General features: G+C 42.4%; 1 protein-coding gene across 2 annotated transcripts in view; it reads left to right on the forward strand.

The window, feature by feature from the left end:
* The first annotated feature begins 4,257 nt into the window (after positions 1 to 4,257).
* The window catches only part of STK4 (serine/threonine kinase 4), an 89,613-nt gene continuing 74,952 nt past the window's right edge, over positions 4,258 to 18,918 (forward strand). Inside the window, exons 1-3 of one of the 2 annotated variants that reach the window (XM_065922062.1) lie at positions 4,258 to 4,350; positions 9,842 to 9,922; positions 16,774 to 16,902. In XM_065922062.1, coding sequence (XP_065778134.1) covers positions 4,316 to 4,350; positions 9,842 to 9,922; positions 16,774 to 16,902 — 245 coding nt within the window. In that variant the 5' untranslated portion in view covers positions 4,258 to 4,315. The remainder of the gene's footprint in view (positions 4,351 to 9,841; positions 9,923 to 16,773; positions 16,903 to 18,918) is intronic. The other variant, XM_065922063.1, reaches the window with a different exon arrangement.

An 18,918-nucleotide genomic window follows, 5' to 3' on the forward strand; every position in this document is an offset into this window, starting at 1 on the left:
CTTTTTTTTTTTTTTTTTGGAATGTCATCTTTTAAGAAGTTCTTTTGATGCTAGCAGAATGTTGCTCTTTATGGTTGAGTAGGTATTTCTGCCAATGGAGAGTTTTGGTTGATGTGTAATGCAGATACATAATGCACAGTAGAGGGGACAGAGGAGGCCAAAGGGCAGAGAAAAACATTTATGTTCAAGTTTTTCTTCTCCTGGGACCTCCCTGGTGGTCCAGTGGTTAAGACTCTGTGCTTCCAACGCAGAGCGCGCGGGTTTGACCCCTGGTCCGGGAATTAAACTCCCACATGCCATGTAGCACAGCAAAAAAAAAAAAAAAAAAAAATTCTTGTCTTGCCATAAAATATGTATTTTATTTCACATTAGTTTACAGTGTTTCTTAGACTGTGAGGTCTTTAAAGGCAGTGAGTAGGTCTTATCTTTTTCTCCCCAAGCCCTGTAAGATCTGGCATGCAACATGCACTTATGAAGTTTTGTCAACAAAAACCTAGTCTCTGCCGTCAGGTATTTAGTCACAATTCCTGCACAACTGAATCCATGTGTACCTTTAGTTGCCCCTCTTTGTCTGAGGTTCTGCATCCTGGGATCCAAACAACCTCAAATTGTGGAATACTGTAGCACACATTTATTTTAAAAAATCCACACGGACCCATGCAGCTAAAACCCATGCTCTTCAAGGGTCAACTGTAATTATTTGTGTAAACTCATAACCCAACCAGACCTTAAACTTTCTGAGGGCTGGGTAGCTCTTTCATCTGAATCCCCTCAGTACAGCATAGGCCCAATACAAAAGCAAAGAAGGAAAACTTAGTGGGGTGGGCAAACCAGATCACTCAAACACACACACACACACACACACACACACATGATTATCTACTCAACAACCTCCATTCTTTACTTTCATAATTTTGCCTGAGATTGTCTCGGCCTAGAAAATGAATCAAGATTTCTCTAAAGCAATCATAATACTCTCATTCTTTTACCAATGATTGGGCAAGGAGTGAGCATGTGACCCTGATCTAGTCAATGAGACAGAAGGATGTGTGCTGGGTGCTTATGGGAAAGGTTTCCTTCCCAGGTAAGAGATACAGAATTTCAAATAGTCTTTTTTGATGTTTTTCTGTTGGGTTAAGGCTATGACACCTGGAGTTTTGGCAGCCATTTTGCATCTGGGTCAATAAGCACAAGAATGAAAAGCCAACATGCTGAACTGGGCCAGGGGGGAATGATGAAATTGGCCTTGTTGTGCCAGTGAATCAACCCTACAAGTGACTCCTGGACTTCTTAGTAATAAACAAGAAATGTGATATGGTTGGGCCACTCAAATGGCTGTTCTCTTACTCTCTGTACATCCCCTGCCCAAACAGAGCCTGCTTCACCTACACCCTACTTACATGACTGACCTTCCTATGTACCTGTCCCAAGCCCCAGCTAATCACAGCTTACCAAAGGGGTGGTGAATGGCTAGCCCCTTTGCTGGTTTCCTTGGTTACTAATGAGTCCACCTGAGATCAATTCCTGTATAACTGATAATTCCCCGTTTCCCAGCTGGGGAGCAAAGACTGCCAGTGTGTCCTGCCTGCCATGCACCGCACATGGTAGGGTGTCACCCCAGGACCTTGCTTCAGATGTGTAACATCCTCCATCTATTAAACCACTGATGTCTCTGTTGCTGATTTGGGGCTCTTTCTTTGGTCTTGAAGCTTGGCACACACAGGCCTGCAGACATAAGGAGTGCAGCCCAACAAATGCATGATGTCTTAAGTCACCATTTAGAGTCTTCTTCTACTGTTTGAAATGGAATATATACTAAGTGTTACACCAGACAAGTAGTATGCCAGACAAGTACATGTGTGGCAAGATGTATTTTCTCCAAATGACTGAAACAATATTCCCAGTTCTCCATGCTCTTCTAGAACCTTGTCAGTCCCCTAACAAGAGATGGAATCTCATGTCCACTCAGCTTTAATTCACCAGTGTCTTTCAGTTGCCCCTTCAACAGTGGAAATGACATTACGTATCTGCCTACTCTATGCCATAGAATGGTGTGACACCTTCCTCCTCTTTCCAGAAATATACTTTGGAACTCAGCCTTTATTCTGTGAGGCTCAAGAAAAGTGGAATCCACACCCCCACCCCCACCCCAAATCCCTGATCACCAAGTGGGCTCCCAGCCAACAACCCACAGGAACTTGTCAGCCTTGTGAGTGAGCCATTTTGGACAGAGATTTGTCCAAATGCTGACTGCCCCTGACTGACACCAGGAAGCAGAATTATGAGGATAACTCCTATGTTGTAATGTTTTAAAGATTAAGTGATAGCTTAGAATTGTGTCCAGCACCTAGTAGATTCTCAGTAAATATTTTCCTCATGTGTCAGGAGAATGACCCCATTACTCTGATTTTAACACGTGGTGGTCCATACCTGGTGACCCTGAAAGGTGGTTTGCTCAGGTGTTAAAGTTTTGTAGATGGCATATCAGAGGCTGCTTTGAGTAACTTTCTCTACAAGCAAGCTGGGATTTTTCTATTTTCTTAATACTCATTGATGGTGGTAGCAGCTGAGGATTTATGAATTTCCATAGCTGGAACTGGAGTTCTGAGTGGAGCCACAGCTTTGACTCTCATGCCCAATGAGAGGGTCCAAGTGGTTGTCCAGTTTGGTGGTGCAGGCTCTGGAATTCTATCCATCTGGATTTAAGTCCCCAAACCTATATTTTTAGCTATGTAAGCTCACCTCTCTGGCCTTATGAGAGTAATATTACCTAACATAAACAGTTTTAAAACTACTAAGTGAGTTAGTAGTAGTAGTAGTTTAGTCTCTAAGTCGAGTCCGACTCTTGTGACCCCACAGACAGTAGCCGGCCAGGCTCCTCTGTCCATGGGATTCTCCAGGCAAGAATACTGGAGTGGGTTGCCATTTTGAGTTAGTAGTAGAGTACCAAGAACATGATAAGCAGTGGAAAATAATAGATAAGACTAGGATAGTTACACGCTTGATAGAAGGATTAAATGAGATAACATAAAATGGCAAGTAACATGGTAAGAGCTTCAGTTCAGTTCAGTTGCTCACTCCTGTCCGACTCTGCGACCCCATGAATCTCAGCACACCAGGCCTCCCTGTCCATCACCAACGCCTGGAGTTTACTCAAACTCATGTCCATCGAATCGGTGATGCCATCCAGCCATCTCATCCTCTGTCGTGCCCTTCTCCTCCTGCCCCCAATCCCTCCCAGCATCAGGGTCTTTTCCTATGAGTCAACTCTTTGCATGAGGTGGCCAAACTACTGGAGTTTCAGCTTCAGCATCAGTCCTTCCAATGCACACCCAGGACTGATCTCTAGGATGGACTGGTTGGATGTCCTTGCAGTCCAAGGGACTCTCAAGAGTCTTCTCCAACACCACAGTTCAAAAGCATCAATTCTTCGGCTTAATGTGTGCTAAATCGCTTCAGTCGTGTCCAGCTCTTTGAGATCCTATGGATTGGACCTTGCCGGGCTCCCCTGGTCATGGGATTCTCCAGGCAGGGCTACTGGAGTGGGTTGCCATTCGCTCCTTCAGAGGATCTTCTCCACCCAGAGATGTAACCTGAGTCTCTCTCGGCTCCTGCACTGGCAGGCGGGGTTCTTTACCACTAGCGCCACCTGGGAGGCCCCAAGAGCTTAATAAACCTTGGCTATTTTTATGTCCACAAGCTGAGTCAAAGGTAAGCCTCTTACGAGGGTGGGGCAGTTTGTAGGCTGATGCTCCGTGACATCCAAGGAGACGTTAAGCACGTTCCACCGTCCACCTGGAGCAAGAATTCAACCACGGAAGAACGGCAGAAAACCACAAATAGCTTCAGGGATACCGGCAGCAGCGCTTCCCAGCAACAGTGTAAACTTGGCTGGTTAAGAATTGACAGTTTTTTATTAAGTCGGTTCTTCGCAGGAAGTCTCAGTATCTGTGTCTGAGAAACGGGAGGGGGGCAGGGCGCGAGGCAGAGATGAGTTCTTGGGTCTCAGACCGAGTTTCTTGGGCGAAGTGTCGCAGACAGACAAGAACGCCAAATCTCCAGACCTGACTGAAATTTCCGGGAGGAGCCTCCACGCTTCCGCGGTTCCGGGTCCGCGCCCCAGCGCACCACGTGACTTGTGTCCGCACCACGTGACCAGGGGGCCAGCCCTCGCGGCCCCGCCCCGCTCCCGCGCCGCACGCGGCTTCCGGTAGGGGCGGAAAGCGGAAGTGTGGGAGGGTCTGCTGGGCGGGATCGAGGAGGTCCCGGGGGAGGATGGAGCAGTGAACGGGTCTGGGCGGCTGCCGGCAGCGCCATGGAGACGGTACAGCTTAGGAACCCGCCGCGCCGGTGAGGGGCCGCTGGCTTAGAAGAAGGGGGTGGAGGGAGGGAAAGACGGGGACCGGCGGAGGGGAGACCCGGGCGTGCGAGCCCCCTTGGAGGGGACGGACCTGCGGGGCGAGGTGATCCGGCTGAAGGGGCACCTGCTGAATGGGGGAACCTCCGGCCGGTGGGGGTCCAGCCCCGGGGGGTAAACGTGGGGCTGGTTAGAGAGATCGCTTGCCGAGGCGGACATCCTGGCGGAAGGTGGGGGACAGATGGGGAGGGCAGCCGCTGGGGGACTGGAGACAAGTTAGGGAGAGCACCTGCTGAGGGCGGGGGCCGCTGGGTGAAGCCTGTCCTGGAAGAGACTCACCGAGACAGGGAGGATGCTTAAGCCAAATGAGGACCTACGAGGGGGGTCTGGCTAAGGGGTGGGTCGGGAACTAGCAGAGAGGAGAGCTGGGCAGACTTGCTAAGGGAGGGAGTCCCACCAGAGGTGCAGTGGGGAGGGTCTGTTGAGGGGAGAAGCTTTGCTGCCTGAGGCTGAAGGTGTGCCGTGCCAGGTGGAAGGTCTAGTAAAGGAGGCTTCGTGCAGGGCAGCGATTCAGATGTTTTTGGTAGTGTCCCCTCTCTAGATGATGGCATCTTTCCTCTCTAATATCCAGGATCTTCCTAATCTTCCTCACTCCCGCACTGGGAGGTAGATAGAGAAATAAGAGACTGTTTTCAAGATGGGCAAATTGAGGCCCAGAAGAGTTGAGAGACAATCCTGTGTGTTTCCTTTTTTTTTTTTTTTTTGCTCTGGGTCAGGCTCACTGGACTCAGCCACACTGTGCCCTTTTTTCAGGTCTCTATTGTTTTGTTTCAGCTCCAAATCCTACTGCTCCCTGGAACTGTTTTAAGTCAAGATCGGGGGAGTGGCCGATCCTAGATAGTGTGCCCTCCTGAGTTGGTTGCAGTTGTATCAGTGATTTGCTCTGTGGACCCCTGGGGTTTTTCAATCACTCTGCCACATCTGGAGAAAAATGGAGAGTACTGCTTGAGGTGCCATGAAGTTTGCTTCAATTTCACAGAGCCCTCTGACTTCCTGTAGCAGAATGAGCTCTAAAGTAGGAAGTGTTCAGTGTGTGGGAGTGCGGGGCAGTGGAGAGGTGAAGGGAAGGGTTCCACAGCTGGGCCTGTGCCCTTGGCTTTGTTTGAAGTGCACAAACACTGCAGAAGGCAAATAGCTGGTTGGGACAGACTTGTTTGTCACCCTACTGTAGTGCGCTGAGTCTGAAATAAAATGATTATTGCATCCATCTAGCACTTACTGGGTGCCAGACGTTATTCTCAGTGCTTTCCATGTCTCTCATTGAACCTTATGGATTTGCTGATATTTGACCATTTTTGATGTATAAAAATATTAGTTTCATGTGGTTCACCTTCACTGTTGACTCGTGTGACCATCATAGCAGTCTTCTCACCTGTATCTCTGTTTTACAGGTGATGAAACTGAGGCCCAGAGAGGTTAGCAATTGGCCAGAAGTTGGAGTTACTAAGTGACAGAGCTGGGATTTTAATCCAGGCAGTCTGGTCCAAAGTCCATGCTCTTAGCTGTATCACTCTGATTCCTCTCTGGGAGTACCCTTGTTTCACAGGGTCTTGTATATATTAGTAGGTATTTGCTGTTGCACCATAGATCCAATTATAAATGGACACTGGTTATATTTCCTTCTGAAATATGTTCGTTCTCTCCCGGACGCGCTGGTTTAATTGAAGAGAGGATTAGGAATCTGAGTTTTGTTTCTGCTTTTACTTTATGCTGTATAATCTTGGGCAAAAAAGTAAACCTTTTTTGACACACTCATTCCTGTGCCTTTTGGATTTAAAAAATTTTTTTAAATGTGCAAGAGAAAAGTGTTACAGGGTTGAATTCTTTTTTTTTATATTTAAATTTATTTTAACTGGAGGATAATTACAATATTGTGATGGTTTCTGCTGTACATCAGTATGAATTGGCCACAGGTATCCATGTGTCCCCTCCATTCTGGACACACACATTCTGGAGATAGGAGTGTCCTCTCCTATCTCCCTCTCCACCCTGTCCTCTCAGGTTGTCACAGAGCACCAGCTTTGGGTGCCCTGCTTCATCCGTTATGTGTTTTACATATGGTAATGTATATGTTTCGATGATGCTGTTCTCTGAAATCATCCCATCCTCCGCAGGGTTGAATTCTTGAATGACAGGTGCTTTCCTGCTCATCGTAGCTAGTGAACTGTCTTTCAGCCAGTTAACTTTACTACCAGTGATATTAGTTTGTTAGGACTGCCACGTTGATCTCACAGATGGCATGAGTTAACAGAAATTTATTTTCTCACAGTTCTGGAGGCTAGAAGTCTGAGGTCTAGGCATCAGCAGGGTTGTTTCTTTCGAGGCCTCACTTCCTGGCTTGCAGATGGCCTCCTTCCCGTGTCTTCACATGGTCCTCCCTCTGTACCTATGTCCTCATCTCCTCTTACGAAGACACTAGTCGTGTTGGATGAGGGCCCACCCATATGACCTCATTTTTACCTTAATTAGCTCTTTAAAGGCCCCATCTCTAAATATAATCACATTCTGAGGTATTGAGCATTAAGACTTTAACATGAGTTTGAGAAGATTAGGGTGGGCACATAAATTTTATTTTCATTGAAAAGCTCCATCCATTTATCTTACATATTTGTTGTATCCCATAATGAATTCTGTGTGGGAAGAGAATAGGTATATATAAATAAAATGGACCTTACAAAAGTTCTAAGATGGGAGAAAGAGGTTTGGGAGCTAGCCAGACCAGTGAGTTATGACTTCATGAACATCCTTATTTGTGTTTGGAAAGGTACTGGTGTCTTTTCAGAGATTCAGATGGCATGTGTGTTTCCAATAAGGGAAAGCAATCCCAAGGTAGGAAATGCTCTTTGTGTTCCTGAGGTTGATATTTGCGTGTGACTAAGAGAATGACGATGGTAAAGAGCCCACCTGCCAGTGCAGGAGTCGGATTTGATCCCTGGGTCGGGAAGATCCCCTGGAGAAGGAAATGGCAACCCACTCCAGTATTCTTGCCTGGAGAATCCCATGGACGGAGGAGCCTGGCGTGCTACAGTCCATGGGTTGCAAAGCAGTTGGTCGTGACTTAGCGACTAAACAGCAATCAACAACAAGAGAATAACGATAAGGTTGACAGATTGCATAGGAGTTTTATGTTTTTTCACTTTCTGTTTATTTTTTAGAAGTTTATGATTTTAAGAAGTGAGTTGCCATTAGATACTAATACTGTGGTGGAGTGTGTAGAGTGCATTTCTGGGATACTGACCATCCACGCAGCTGACTTAGGAGTGGAATATCCCCTGGTATCTGGTCCTTGGAGGCTGTGTTGGCTCGGCCTGTTCAGTTATGAGCAAGCACTGAAACTACCTGGAACCTGGGGAAGTACAGTTGAAAGGGCTGAATCATCAGAGTTGGGCTGTTTGCTTAGAGTGCTTCTTCCATGAAGACTCTTGTAGAAAACATCATTGAGTCCCTTGTCAAAAGTTTTTCCATAGAGTTGTTATTTGTTGATAGCACAGTAATACTTTCTCGGGGCGAACTTCTTTTTAATTTTGAAAGCTCATGAAGAGTACTGAGAAAGGTTTATGATTCTCATCATTGCATTCATTAGTCCATTTAGCAAATGTTCTTATAGACCACCTCTAGGTTCAGGCACCAGAGATGATAAGATCCTTTACGCCCAAACAGAACCCCACCTAGATTGTTTTAAAGGAGCATCTGAACACTCATGTAGAGTTTGTCTGTCTGAGTATTATCAGAGGCCTGCAGCTGTCGCATGGCAGTGGCGGTTTCCTTTGTTACGCCGTGTTTCTAATAGTTGAAATAGTGAGTTTTGTTCTTTATAAACCACAAAGCCACCACTTCAAAGAGACACATCTGATCTTTCTTTACATAAACTGTTTATAAAACTTTATACTTGAGAAAAGAGGTATTGTCCATTGTTTATACAGTTATAAATCAATGCTTTACCCACTTCTGCCCCCCCATCCCCATTGTGAGATGTTCATTCTGATTTCTGGGTTCATAGAAATTTCACTTCTGACATTGAAGTTTCACTTCAACCCTTTTTGTTTTGAACCTGGGAGTTTTTGTGATGTCATTGGAATTTAATTTTTAGGACCTTTTGATTTTCAAAGGTCAGTGTGGTTGTTTCTTTGGTTAATTTTCAAGTCATGGCAATTATTGACCTAGAGCAGTTCTCCCTTTCTCTAGTCTTTGATATTTTATAAAATCCTGTTGAGATTGTCTTTTTGAAATCAGCGTTTACTGGAAGATACACTTGATGTGTTCAGGTATGTGGGGGTTTTTTGGCTTCTCTTACCGTTTTGCCATTTTCTCTAGGAAGGTACACATTTGTGTGCCTGTGTATTTTAGTTCATCTTTCCTTGTAAAAGCTGGTATTGTCCAGCTAGTTTAAACATTTTTCTTTACAAAGAAATTTCCAGGGGTCTGCTTCCATATTTCACCACTTCCTGAGCTCTCCTTTTTTTGTTGTCCTTTGTAGTTTCAGGAAACCATGGTGTAGAACACACACTTGCACGCACACAAATGCTCCTCAGCAGACAGCTCATCTAAGACTGTTAACAATTTTCACAGTTCTCAGTTAAAAAAAAAAACCTATGCCTAATTTATAACCTCTGTGTTGATCATGGTTTGTCATAGAAAAATCTGAATTATCTGGAAGTTGTGTGCAAAATCTTTGATTTTGGGGAATAGTCAGCTACACAGTCACCCCAGGGAGTCTTGGTGAGACTGTTTGAAACTTCCAGCTGTCTGGTTATTTTTTTCACTTTTAATCACATCTAAGCATGTGCTCTCCACTTTCTGTTTCTGTGATACCTTATAGAATCCTTGTGTTTCAACAAAAATAAGTACCAAAATCTTGCTAATGGAGAGCAAGATTCTTCTCCATCTTCCTTGACCTCCGGTCTAAGACCATGTTTCAGTTCATTACCAAGCTTGCATTAAGCATCTTTTCTGAACAGAGTTATGCCATCTTAGTTGACGGAATCTCAAGATTTAAATGGACTCTAGCTAATACTTAAATCTACTCTACTGCGTTTCACCTACACAAGAACTCGTTTTCTGTCTAGATGCTCCAGTGATGGGAATCTAGGGACTTCTTAATTGCAGTCTAAACCACTTCAGAGCAGCTTTTATTGTTAGAAAATTCTTACACCTGTGGAACTGAAGTCAGCCTCATGGTAGCTCTTTACCCTCCGGTACTGATTTTGCTCATGAAGGTGACCCAGGACACAAGTAACATTTCCACAGACCAGCCCTTCAGCTTCACTTAAAGGTCTTTTAGCTTGCCTTTATTGGCATTTACCAGCATAGGCTTTGCAGAGAAATTCCTCAGATGCTAATTGTAAAATAAATAATGTGTTTTGTGTTCTTGCAAGTTGCTGGTAAGTACAATTTTATTTTATGCTTAAATTTCTTCATTCACAGGCAGCTGAAAAAGTTGGATGAAGATAGTTTAACTAAACAGCCAGAAGAAGTGTTTGATGTCTTAGAAAAACTTGGAGAAGGGTGAGTGCCCAGAAAAATGTAGGTGCACTGCTGCCAAGTCGCTTCAGTCGTGTCCGACTCTCTGCGACCCCACAGATGGCAGCCCACCAGGCTCCCCCGTCCCTGGGATTCTCCAGGCAAGGACACTGGAGTGGGTTGCCATTTCCTTCTCTGGTGCATGAAAGTGAAGTCTCTCAGTTGTTCAGTCGCTCAGTCATGTCCGACTCTTAGCAACCCCATGGACTGCAGCCCATCAGGCTCCTCCATCCATGGGATTTTCCAGACAAGAGTACTGGAGTGGGGTGCCATTGCCTTCTCCATAGGTGAACTAGTAGATCTCAAGTCTTTTTCTTGCCCCAACACCAGCAGAATATGAAGCTTTCTCAAGCAATAATTCGTAAAGCTAAGGAAAAGAAAGGGAAATATTGCACATCAGCCTTGCTCTGGGTGGGGTGGGAGGTAAGTTTACGGCTTGAAATGCCCTTTCTCTCATCCCCCAATCACTCGATAGACAGAGTTAGTGATTCCTGATCTTTTCAGTACCATGGACATCTGTTGTTTTCTTTCATAAAATCTGTGGTATGCATGATTACATCTATTCAACAGATAACACTAATTAGTTTATACTTTGTTCAAGAAATGTTATTAATCAGACATACTTTAATTTTCTGTTCGTAGCCTCTGAGAGAGATGTAATAACTTGTTTCTTTTCTTTTTTTTTTAATAAAAAAGGAATCCAGCATTTTAGTTAGTCACTTTGGGAAATACAGAAAATAAATCAAGGACTGTCACTACCTTTACAACTTCCTAAGAGATCTAGGATCCTAGGTTGGGAACTGGAGGACTTCTTGAAACACAGATTTGTGAATGAGTTTATAGAGTACAAGTAGTATGATATTTGGTAATAGATAGTGACCATCATTGGCTTTCATGATACAATAAAGGTTACATCATAATTTTTTATACTTTTGATATTTGTATATTTATTTTGTTTTCTGTAATGACCAAGACATTAAAATATCAGACACCCTTTCAAAGTTTTCGTTGTTCATTTTTGAATAGGTAATCAAGTCACGTGATTCAAGTTTTGAAAGGCATAAAAAATAGCCTGAAAAAAATCTGCCTCTTATCTCTCTCAGCCACCCAGAAGCAACCAGTATAGCAGTTTTTTATGTATTTTTCAGAGGTAGTTTATACATCAATAAGCATGTAAATGTGTGGGTGTGTTTGTACATTATGTAAAATCTCTTGGAAGTAATTCTGGTTCAAGAGAAGACCTGAAATGTTAATTTATAAAAATGTTTATTGTCTAATTAGTGTTTGTTCTTTACAATCAGCTTTTATATATCATAAGTTTATTTTGGAGTTATTTATGCCTAATATAGATAACAAATGCTAAACCCAATCCTGGATTACATGGAATAGAATTTCATGGATTACCTCCTTGTGAAAAACGTTAGTCATCATCTTTTAGAAAGTTGGAAAAATACTCTTTGGAATCAAGCAAGAAATCAAGCAGAGAAGGGAAGTAAAAGATGACAACAGCTGTGCTACGAAAAGACAAGTACATGATGAATCTGAAACTACAAGTTGACTCGGCATCCTTAAAGGTATGGGGAAAGAAAATCCAATCCCTCTATGTCTTTGGCCGGCCATTTTCAACTCTAGCGTGATATCCTCTGTATTTTCCTCTATGTAGTGAGTGCAAGGCCCTTAATCTAACCATGCTCACAGGTTATACTTAAAATAAGATCAAGAGTGGTAGGCATAATTGACTAGGTATGTAACTGACTTGTTTTATTTATTTATTTATTTTTGACTTGTTTTATTTTTAATGAAAGTGTGTTACAGTAGTAAGAACATAGACTCTGGTTGATGAACATCTTGAAGCTTCACAAGCCTCAGCTATGAAGTGAGGATATTAACATCTCCCTCATAGGATTACATTGAGTATTGCGTGAGATAATGAGACTGAAGTACGTAGTACAGTGCTTGTCACCTAGTAAGGGCTCAGGAAATGGCAGTTATTATTTTATTTTTAAATATATCAATCGAAGCACTTTTCAGATCTTACCTTGCCCAAACAAAGTTAAATCTTAAGTCTTAAAGTATATTTAGATGTTCTTGAAGGAGCTCTGTTTGGGTGGATTGGGTTTGAGGAATGTCAAAAGAGAACTGCAGATAGAGAGTGATCAGAAATATAATGTAAGGAGAAACTAAGCTAATTATGATTATTTTAATTACATTTTAGATCTGTGGATGTCTTCTTTAAGGACCTTGGAAGTGTCCCTGTAAATCTATCACCAGAAAGAAAACAAAGCTTCAGATCTTTGCATGTTGTCATCATGTTGTTTTAAATGTTACCAGAAGCGCTTGCATTTCTATCATCCTGACGGAATGAGCCTGAACAAGCTTCATTTAATCAGCAGAATCCTGAAGGAAGACCTGAACTGCACTTCCTTCCTGAACACAGAAGACCATGCCGTGGTTCTGGAACACGAATGGGTTGTGAACTCGCGTGGACTTGGGCCTTGTGTAGTGAGCCCTGGCTAGAGGATTGCGTCGGATTCCCAAGACTGCTGCCATTCTGTGTTTGGAGGAAATCGTGGATCTTTGGCAGAGCAGGGCCACAGCACCAGACCAGAATGGATGGACAGCCCTCAGAAAGTGTTTTGATCAGAGCTTTCACCTTTCTTCCTTCTATTATATTTAAAGTTTTACCCATGGACTCATTTAGGTTTTTAATGAGGGGAGAAGAGCAAAAACATTTTGCCCATGGTTTCGTAATTAGTGAGTGATGTGGTTAAGACTGATACCTGGTTAATTTGGCCTCAGATACTGTATAATTTCTAATCCTCTGCACTGACCCTTGCCTTGCAGAGCTTGTGTGAAGCACCTCCTTTGTGGTATTATTTGTTTTGTTCTCTGCCAGTTAAAATTCATTGAGTCACTGTAGTTTTTTTTTGTAGAGAGTCAGGTCTTGGACTTACCTTCAGCAAGTGGTTCTTGCTGAAGCCTTCTAAATTGTACTCTTAAGTGCAGTCTGGAATTGTGAGTCTTAATTGTTCATATGAGCTCTTGGAGTTTTCTTGGCTGTCAAGATAGCATAGCGAGGTGTGGAGGGTTTTCTAGTCAAGATTTCTCAGTAAGTGCATGCAGGAACCTCTCTTTTCCATTTCAAATATATAAGAATAATGAATGAAAATTAGTTTTTAAAATATAAGGATACATAGCCAGCTATAGACCAGGGATAGAAAAGATAGCTGTCATAGTAATAGGAGGGAAAAGCATTTCATGTTGTGGTCGGGAGATTGGGCTTCCTGCAGGAAGTTTTTCTATCAGTTGCCTGTGGCCTGGGGAAAAAGAGGGACTAGTCTGACTATAGGAACTGGGCCTGGAGTGTATTTAGGTGTGGTGTCTTGAGGACTGAAAACCCTAAATCCTAGTGCAGGATCTAGCTTAAATTGTACAGCCTAGATGACTGAGCTAAGGAAATCGTGAAACCATCATGATGTCATGAAATGCTCAAGAACAGTGAGCACTGTGTAGAAAAGAATCTTTCAAAGTAAAACCCATACGAGGAAATCCAGTGCCATTAAATAATCAACAGACGTAACAAATAGGAAATTCCCACCCAAGGAAATAGAAATAATGGAGCAATCTGAAATGGAATTTCATGTTTGTTTACAATTTTCAAAAAGATAAAAGGAGGGAATACAATCCTTAAAAGACAAACACAAAATTATGAACATGGACAGCCCCGTGAAAAAGAAACAGTTGAAGGGCTTGACAATGAAAACTGTAATAATTGAAGTTCTAAGGCCCAATAAATTGCAAAAGCTGTAAGCTGGATAAACTGAAAAGAGAGTTTGTGAGTTGAAAGCTAGAAATGAGACTGATCACAAAATGCAGGACAGAAATGCAGTGTTGGAAACTCGGGAGACAGGATGGATTGACAAGGTCCACTATAGGTCCAATAGGAACTCTAGAAGACAGTTGGAAGAGACAGGAAAAAAGTAATACTAGGAAATTTCCAGACTTGAAGAAAGACATATGCCTTCACATCGAAGAAGTTTATGAAGTGCCGAATAAATCGACTGCTAGTTGTACTAAAATTATAGATTGTGAAGGATAAGGAGGAAGTCTTAAGAACTGCAGCAGAGATTGCCCAAGATTACCCATGAAAAATGATAACCTGGTAACAGTTGACTTCTCTACAATAATAGAAGCTGATAAACTATAGTACAAGTGCTGAGAGAAAGCTATGGTCAAAGAAGAATTCTATATCCAGCAAAATTCATTCCAAAGTGAAGAGGAAATAAAGGACTTCTTTACACATATGGGACCTAGGGCAGTGGTCCCCAACAGTTTTGGCACCAGGGACCAGTTTCATATAAGACATTTTTTCCAGGGACCGGGAGTGAGGGGAATGGTTTTAGAATGATTCGAGCATATTGCATTTATTACTCCCTTTACTTCTAACCTGTGGCAGTCTCAGGCTATTCTGCCTTGACTTTCGCTTAGGATGTGTGCTCCCATGAGAATCTAATGCCACTGCTGATCTGACAGGAAGCAGAGCTCAGGTGGCAATGCAAGAGGTGGGGAGCGGCTGCAAATCCAGATGAAGCTTCACTCAGTTGCGCTCCACCACTCACCTCCTGCTGTGCAGCTTGCTTCCTTACACGGAGTTGGGGACCCTTGACCTAGGGTATCAGGAGTAAATTTGGATGAAAGTTACAGACTACCCAACTAACAGTGGCTAACCAGTAAGGGCATTTAATAATGAGCGGAAAAGTCTGGGGGTGAAAGATTCCAGAATGGCTAAGTGTTTGATAATGATTTAGCATTTGTGTAAGTCACAGTCTCAAGATGGCCACTTTAGAAGCAGGAAAGGAAGAAGCAGGTGAAAATGGGCCATCTTGTAAGCTTCTTCTTTTTTTTTTTAATCAGGGAAGAAAGTCTTTCCCAGGGACCCTTCAGAAGAATTCCTCTCAAATTTCACTGGTCTGTACTAGGTCTTAGACTTACTGCTAGTTCAGTCACTGGCAGAAGGGGATCAGAATCTTGGGACTGGCTTGGACCACCAGGCTTTATCCCCTGGGACCAAGCATTTGGTTACAAAGATTTTGTCACAAATCTTGGGGTTATCCGATCAAGGAAGATAAGGCAAGGCATGTTTCCTGTGGATCTTAGTTCCCTGACTAGGGATTGAACCTGCACCCCCTGCATTGGAAGACACAGTAATAACCACTGGCCCACCAAGGAAGTCCCCCTTGCTTTTTTTCATTATACTTTTGTGGTTACTCTCAACTAGCTAATACTCTCATTTTTCTTGATTGGAGGGACCAGAGTAAGGTAGCAGTTTTGTTTTGTTTTTTTGGTAGTAGTTTCTTCTGTCTTGTGCATAAGATATATGATGGCAGATTTTTCTAGTGGGCAAGGAAGAAGAGGCAGTGGTTGGATCTTCCACACATGGTCAGTGGTTGTCTTTCCCTTGCAAAAAAATAAGTTTTAGGCAACATTTAAATATCATTATATTAGTTTTGCCAATAAAAGAGTCTGATGGAATGGAAATTTTTTATGTGGTTTGCATAGACTTTAAAAAAAATTTTTGTGTGACTTTCACATTGAAACAATCCTTGAGTAGCATTTTGTTAGCTAGAGCACTCAGCTACTTTGATGTATTAGGTGCACTGTTATTTTGATCTTTTTTTTCACCAAGGGAGTATGAAGAAACAGGTGTGTTTGGGAACTGTGAAAGACAATTTGCTCATTATTTCACTGACAGCCATCCAGGATTTAAGCGAATATATAATCTATGTAAGATAATGATAATGATACCTCATTTAACCATTACAATTCTCTTGTAATGTTGTTGTCATCTTACAGGTGAGAAAATTGAGGTACAAGGCTAATAATATGTCTCATATATACTGTAATACTGTAATAATACTGTTAAGTAGTGGTGGTATGACTCCAGTCCTGGGTCTTTAGTTTCTAAATGTATTGCTTTTGCTGCTGCTGCTAAACTGTCGCATCAGTCGTGTCCGACTCTGTGCGACCCCATGGACTGCAGCCTACCAGGCACCTCTGTCCATGGGATTTTCCAGGCAAGAGTACTGGAGTGGGTTGCCATTGCCTTCTCCTGTATTGCTCTTATAGCCCCCAGATTGAAAGGCTACCTAACCTTTTATTTATCTTGATAATAAACTCTTAAGGGAAGATGAAGCAAAAGATAAAAAGAATTAAAGAGGAGTAAAAATTTCCTAATATTTTAAATATTATTGCAAGTAAGAGGAGCAAGGACTAAGAGACAGCAAGGACTAAAAGACCTTGTGACTTGTGATGCTAAAATGAGTGCAAGAAAAGGAAGACCCCCCCCTTTTTTTTTTGCCCTAATACAAACGTAGAGAGAATATAGGCTTTGTGTTCTGACATACCTGGATTCATATCCTGGACTGACTGCTTATTTATCACTTAATGTAACCTTGGGCAAGTCGTGTAACTTCTCTGAACCTTTTTTCATTTGCCTGTAAAATAGAGAGAATGGCCCCTTCATGGCTTTTCTGTTAAGGGTGAACTTCAGAGGATGCTGCTTCCAGCAGACATGGTAGCTACCGCCCTTATGACTGTTACTTCATACTTATACATTCAGTAAACTTTAAGTTTATAAGATGGTAGTTCTCTTAAGGACAGTTTTTCCCCAAGGTATCAATACTTTAGCTATCTCAGTTTTGCAAGTGTAGCTAAGTATATATGTCTTGGGCACCTGGGGATGTAAATTAGAGTGGTGAGCTGTTTGAATTGTAAGCACTTTTTAATCTCTCGGCTTGTTTTGACTTTGTACGTATCCTCGTCCCCTGCAATTACAGGTCCTATGGCAGTGTATACAAAGCTATCCATAAAGAGACCGGTCAGATTGTTGCTATTAAGCAAGTTCCTGTGGAATCGGACCTGCAGGAGATAATCAAAGAAATCTCTATCATGCAGCAGTGTGACAGGTAAAGGCTTATGGTGTTGCTCTGGAGATAATAGCAGTTTTGAATTTGCTGTGATTATTTAGAGTTTGATTCCTAGAATTGCATCAACTTAGATATTTTGCAAAAGGGAGAGTTAATTGGACTTAATACATGTTTCTTTTCAGAAAAAAAAATGATGAAAAAGTTTGTGTGTTTCAGCAGCTAAACTTTCAGAGTTTCTATTTCTGCGTTGTTTTGTTTTGTTTCAGTTTAGCTCTTTTTAAAACTAGGAAGAAGAGGCAAAGAGGCAGAAGGTGGTGCTGGCTAGCCTTTTTTTTTTTTTTGATAATGATCTCTCTTACTTCCTACTGAGAAAACATTTCTGCAGACAGCTCAGAAGAGATAGTTCAAATGCTTTTACTTCCAGAAACCTTAGAACAGCAAACGGTTCTATAAAAAGAGAACGCTTATTTATATATTACTGTTCTGTCCCTTCCTTCACAAGTTAAAGAAACTATTCCAACTGAGAGTAGTTAAGTGTTTATTTTTGAGGAACTAAGATTTGTCAAATGCTGCAAGCAGGAAGTCGGGCCACAGGCGACCGCAGAAATGCACGTGGTTTGCCCCGAATTTCCATGACAACATGGTGGGGTCACTTCAGGGGAGCAGGCTTCCTCAGTTCAGACTGAGAAACACAAACTGAGGGGCTGGGGCAGCTCTTGGGAGTTGAGAATGAGATAGTTGTGCAGTCCAAGGCTGTCTTGTCCGTCTGAAGTTCTTTGGGTCAGCAGATCAACTCAGTCTCTCCTGTTGGTAAAGCTTAAGATAGATGGGGCTACCTGCTAGACATTTTGTCCAGGAGCCCTTCAGTCTTGTAGACTTGTGAATGCAATCACTTCTGTTCTCCCCACCTTTTTTTTTTTTTCCTTTTCAGGAATAAATTTGTTAAAGATTTTTTTATATGGACTATGTTTTTGAAGTGTTAGTTCCTCAGTTGCGTCTGACTCTTTGCAACCCCATGGACTGTAGCCCGCCAGGCTCCTCTGTCCATGGAATTCTCCAGGCAAGAATACTGGAGTGGGTTTCCATTTCCTTCTCCAGGGCATCTTTCTGATTCAGGAATCAAACCCAGGTCTCACACAGTCCAGCCAGATTATCATCTGAACCACCAGGAAAGCCCTAGACCATGTTTATAAAATCTGTATTGAATTTGTTACAGTATTGCTTCTGTTTTATGTTTTGGTGCTTTGGCCATGAGGCATGTTCCCCGTGGATCTTAGTTCCCTGACTAGGGATCGAACCTACATCCCCTGCATTGGAAGACACAATCTTAACCACTGGACCACCAAGGAAGTCCCCTTTTCTTTTTTTCATGATACTTTTGTGGTTACTCTCAACTGGCTAAAACCATCCTTTTTCTTGTTTGGATGGACCAGAGTAAGGTAGCAGTTTTTTTGTTTTGTTTTTGGTAGCAGTTTCTTTTGTCTTGTGCATAAGATATATGATGGCAGCTCTTTCCAGTGGGCAAGTTGGACTTTGCCACTTTTGATAGGCTGTGTGAGAGCTGTGTTTCAAACAGTGTGCACATGTCTCTAGAGATGAGAGATTTCAAAGAGCCCACTCTATACTAGGCTTCATAAGTAGTACCGAGAAATACAGGGCAGCACGCTTGTCCTCTTGGAGTTTGCAGATTGTAATTGGACAGCCCAGGCTTATATATGCACGGGAAAATCTAGTTGATTATGCATGATTGTATAGGATATATTCCAGCAGTAAATACCTGACAGTAATTGCCTTATGGAGACAATAAATACTATAGAAATTCAGAGATGGGATCGCAAATGTGGTACTATGTATCTTAAGAGATTTATTCATCCATTTCTCCATTAATATTCATTTTTCGTGTGTGTGTGTGTTTTCCTGATATCCTGTCATTTTGTTTAATTTGTTTGTTTAATTTGTTTCCCAAGGATGAAGGGGCATTTGAAATTTTGAGAGTTAATGCAACTGAGTTGGTTTTAGCCTGTTACATTACCATATTGCGCAATATTACTTAGC

Source organism: Muntiacus reevesi, chromosome 2 (assembly GCF_963930625.1).
Source record: "Muntiacus reevesi chromosome 2, mMunRee1.1, whole genome shotgun sequence".
Taxonomy (NCBI): Eukaryota; Metazoa; Chordata; class Mammalia; order Artiodactyla; family Cervidae; genus Muntiacus; species Muntiacus reevesi.